The following is a 4,777-nucleotide window of genomic DNA, read 5'->3' as shown; positions in this document are numbered from 1 at the left end:
GTGGACAGTGACCTGCGCTCGCACACAGGCTCCTTGGCGGCATCAGCAGCAGCCCCAGCGTCCCACGCCCGTCACTGGGCTCCGCGCCTTCAGTCGTGGCTCGCGCCCGTCTGTGGAGCCCCTTTAAGCAGCGCTGTTAATCCCCTCTCCCCGCGCACCAGGAAACCAAGAGGGAAGAAAAAGTCTCTTGCCTCTTCGGCAGCCCCAGAGTTTTCCCGGACTCCCTTTCGGCCAGCTGTGGCACACTAACCCCCCTCAGGCTGAGTTCTCGCCGCCAGCCCCAGTCCTCTCCCTGCGCTCTGACCAAAGCCCGAGCCTCAGCTTCCAGTGCCGCCCGCCCCGGCGGGCGAGCAGACAAGCCTCTCGGGCTGGTGTGTGCCGCTCGGCACCGATCCTCTGTGCGGGAATCTCTCCGCTTTGCCCTACCCAGGTATGTGGGGAGTTTCTTGCCTTTTGGGAGGTCTGGGGTCTTCTGCCAGCGTTCAGTAGGTGTTCTGTAGGAGTTGTTCCACGTGTAGCTGTATTTCTGGTGTATCCGTGGGGAGGAAGGTAATCTCCGCGTCTTACTCTTCCGCCATCTTACCCGGAAGTCCCCGAGGCTGAGAGTTTTAATAGCAGCCTCATCCTGGGAATGGAGATGAAGGGATAGTTAAATCTGGGAAATGTCAAGAAATTTTTCCTATGTTATTAAAAATACTGGGGAGACTCAAATTTGGATGCACACTTTGAATAATTTTAGATACTTCTTCATGTCTTACAAAAACTGGAAAGAAGAGGAATGAGTTAGAACTCAAAACCTGAGAACACATGATATGATGATCAATATAACAATCATTCTAATGATTCTTCTAGTTTTCAGGGGGTTTTCTTGGCACTGTCTTCTCTCCCAGATTGTCTCCTGATGATCTGTCTTCCATGGAGTGGGTCAATGGGACCTTGGTGATAGAGTTTGTCTTCCTCGGCTTCTCATCTCTGGCTGGGCTGCAGTGGCTGCTCTTCGTTGTCTTCCTGCTCATCTACATGTTCACCCTGGGCACCAATGCCATCATCATTCCCACCATTGTGCTGGACAGAGCCCTCCACACCCCTATGTACTTCTTACTTGCTGGACTCTCCTGCTCCGAGACTTGCTACACCTTCGTCATTGTACCCAAGATGCTGGTTGACCTGCTAGCACAGAAGAAGACCAGCTCCTTCTTGGGCTGTTCTATCCAGATGTTTTCCTTCCTCTTCCTAGGTTGCTCTCACTCCTTCCTGCTGGCAGCCATGGGTTATGATCATTATGAGGCCATCTGTAACCCTCTGCGGTACACAGTGCTCATGGGACATGGGATGTGTGTGGGACTTGTGGCTGCTGCCTGTCTTTGTGGTTTCACTATTGCAGAGATCATCACATCCTTGGTATTTCACCTGCCCTTTCACTCCTCCAACCAACTACACCACTTCTTCTGTGACATTTCTCCTGTTCTCAAGGTGGCATCCCACCATACCCACTTTAGTCAGTTTGTCATTATCATGCTCTGTGCGTTGGTCCTGGTTATCCCCCTGTTATTGATTTTGGTATCTTATATTCACATCATCTCTGCTATACTCCAGTTTCCTTCCACATTAGGCAGGTACAAAGCTTTTTCCACCTGTGCTTCTCACCTCATTATTGTCATTGTCCATTATGGCTGTGCCTCCTTTATCTACTTAAGGCCTAAGTCCAACTACTCCTCAAGCCAGGATGCTCTCATATCAGTATCCTACACTATCCTAACTCCATTGTTCAATCCTGTGATCTACAGCTTGAGAAATAAAGAGTTCAAATCAGCTCTTCAAAGAGTTGTGGAAAGAACAATTTCTCTGCCATGACATTAATCTAGATTCTGCTCTTTTCAAGTAATAAAACACAAAGTATGTGGGAAAAAATTCTCTGAGCAAAAATGATCAAGCAATTGAGAACAGTGTTTAAGAACAGAGATCATTTCTCATTTATTTCCAAATAAAAAAATAATAGCTTCTTGCCATGATCACATAAATTATTGCCTATTGAAGTTTTTTCAATTGATGGATAAATGATGGATGGCTAACATTAGAATGTAGGAATACAACTACATGTTCAGAATTCTAGGCTCTGACAAATACCATTACCCAATCTCAGCCAGAATGGAAACCAATCCTACAAAATATTGTACAACCCTAACTCTCCTGTCTCTATATCTCTCCCTTTTCTGGATGTTCCTTGAGTCTCAGTCCTTCAGTACAGTCAGATAACAGTTTTTAAATGAGATAACATTTGTAAAGTTATAATTTTTGGTGCATAAGTTATATCTAATTAATATTCAAATAAGAAAAGTATGCAAAAGGTTTTCCACCTCTATGTTTCTATTACTGGGAGCTGGGTTTTTTTCTAATTTTTTTATAAACTGGTACAAATCTAATTTGCTCAGCATTCCTTAAAGATATTCACAAAGGTATAGGTTAAAGAGAACACCTAAAATCATGCAGAGTGGTCAAGAAAAGCAGGTTAAGCTTAAACTCATTTTATTAAATAGTAATCAAATAGAAAAATCTGTGTAAAGAGCAAACAGTTTCTGTTTCACGAATCTCGGGGGTTGTCATATGCATTTCAGGCCAGAATTTGAATTAGCCATTTTACTTATCTCTCCTTCTTACAGAAAGGAGAGCAAACAAGGAGCTCCATGGAGAGAGCTTCTTCCTTGCTTTATATATTTTTTTCAAGATGAACTTGTTAATAAAGGTCTTCTGACTGAATCATTTCATTTCTTAGTCTTTTCTTCCACCAGTTTCCTCATCAGTGACTTATATACGTTCAAGGGTTGAAGGAAGAGGAAAGGAACTGGATGTTTTATTCACAGGCCCTCTTTTATTGTGGAATGCTGAGCTTCTCTGCTAAGAATGTAAGCCTACTGCATTTCTTCCCTTTCTCTGAAGCTTGTGACTTCCTGAGGGCGGGGCCTGAAGGTCACAGAGACCAAAACAAACTTAATTTCTTTGGCCACCAACTTCTCTTTTTCCTTGGGACCATTGCTCAGCCCAGACTTCTAGCCTATCAAGTCATCTCATGAAAAGGAAATAAACTGATAACCCTTAATGTGAATCAGTTTAATGTGTTAATTGTTCAAATTTGCATTTATGAGCTTCTGTTTTAAAATGTCACCATATTTGAACTTTAGAGCATCCCTTGGAAGTGTATATTATAACCTACTTTTTATAGATGAGAAAACTGACACTCATAAAATTAAAATGTCTTTCTTATTACTGAGTAAAATTAATACTGATTCCACATCACTCACTTCCTTTTTTAATGCTCCTTCAATGCTCTCACATGACCCTTTGTGAAGACTATGACTTTCTTAATTAATGGATTTCAAAATGCATAAATATTCATCTTCAACAGTAGGCTAAACCATGTGACTTCTGTAGAAAAGATATACTGATAAGTATTAGGTAAATGGCCTTTATATCATATGGTATAGTTAATCCCTATCCTGATGTAATATGGTGTTGAAGGAGGGGGAACAAGAAAAACTCCCAACTTTGCTTTGTTCTTTTCCAAGACTTGTGGCTACCATCATTTTGAGTCAGATAGCAGAACACTCACAAGTGGGTAGGATCACTGTTTGTTAGAAGGTTATGTATATTAGAATGATTCTCCTTCTGACATTTTATTCTGGCTCTTTTTATTTTTTCACTTCACCAAAGAATTAATTTGGCTTTGGGCCTGTGCTCATGGGTTAGAACTAAACATCTTGCCATCCTTCCTCTTTTCACACACATGCACGCACACACACACACACACACCCTTGGTTAATTTTAGCTCCCCTCTTTAGTCATATGTAACTTACAGGAAAGAGATAAGATCTTTGGATTGGGGGTTGGCTTTAGCAAGAAAACAAAGCCCCTTCAGCCTTCAACTAGGCCATGTATTCCAGCTGAATTTATAGAGAAATCTGAACTTAAGTTTCAGGCATAAATTCAACCAATAATAATAAATCGGTATGTTTATTTCCCATTCATCATTGTTTTATATATATATATATATAAAGATATATATATATATATCTTTTGAATACACTGTAGGAAAGCTTAAACCAAGGCAGAATTAGGGAATTTCTGTGACCTTGGCCATGATATAATATAGTTGCGCTGAAATTGGATTTGTAGCCTATCAGGCTGGCCTTGATATTAGGACTGATTTTCTAAGACACTCTTTATCATTGAACAGATGAACCAATTATGATTCAAGAAAATGTAATTTTCAGGATCTCAACCTAAGTTATATATAAAGTAGAGAATAGTGAATTACAGCTGAGAGACAACAGTTAAATAACTCCACAGAGACATTTACATTGAGAAAGATGAATAAGTTTGTGTTTAGCAAGCACAAAGATTCTCCTGCCTCAAGGATATATATTCCATATAAGTCAGTGAAAGATTATTAAAAACACATAGATTTTTGTTTTCCTAGTCAGTGATATAAAAAAAAAACAACATTCACAAAGATTAAGAGTTGATAGGTTGATTGGGTAGATACATTCAGAGAAAAAAATTCAATGCATTTTTTTTTCTAAATTCCTTACTGTCTTTTTATCTTTCCTGGTGATTTTAATGAGCTACTAATAGTTTCACACATTTTCAGAAAATCAGCCTTTATAAAATAAAACATTAATTCTACTTGTGCTAGCTTAGTTCTGCTAGCACAAGTTTCTCCTAGACATCCTTCATTTGAGAAGACAATTCCTCAGAAAAGCACACATGCACACTTTTATAT

The 4,777-nt window shown here is 40.2% G+C and overlaps 1 protein-coding gene across 1 annotated transcript; it reads left to right on the top strand.

Moving 5' to 3' along the window:
* Positions 1–909: 909 nt before the first annotated feature.
* OR10K2 (olfactory receptor family 10 subfamily K member 2) lies at positions 910–1,854 on the top strand (the record flags this gene model as incomplete). Its single annotated transcript, XM_079726103.1, has 1 exon — positions 910–1,854. Exon 1 carries the CDS (start codon positions 916–918, stop codon positions 1,852–1,854), a length of 939 nt encoding a protein of 312 aa, XP_079582229.1. The 5' UTR covers positions 910–915.
* Between the last annotated feature and the right edge of the window lie 2,923 nt (positions 1,855–4,777).

This window comes from Hyperoodon ampullatus, assembly GCF_949752795.1.
Source record: "Hyperoodon ampullatus genome assembly, chromosome: 2".
Taxonomy (NCBI): domain Eukaryota; kingdom Metazoa; phylum Chordata; class Mammalia; order Artiodactyla; family Ziphiidae; genus Hyperoodon; species Hyperoodon ampullatus.
Note: the sequence above shows the minus strand (reverse complement) of the source record. Positions and strands in the feature narration are given on the sequence as shown.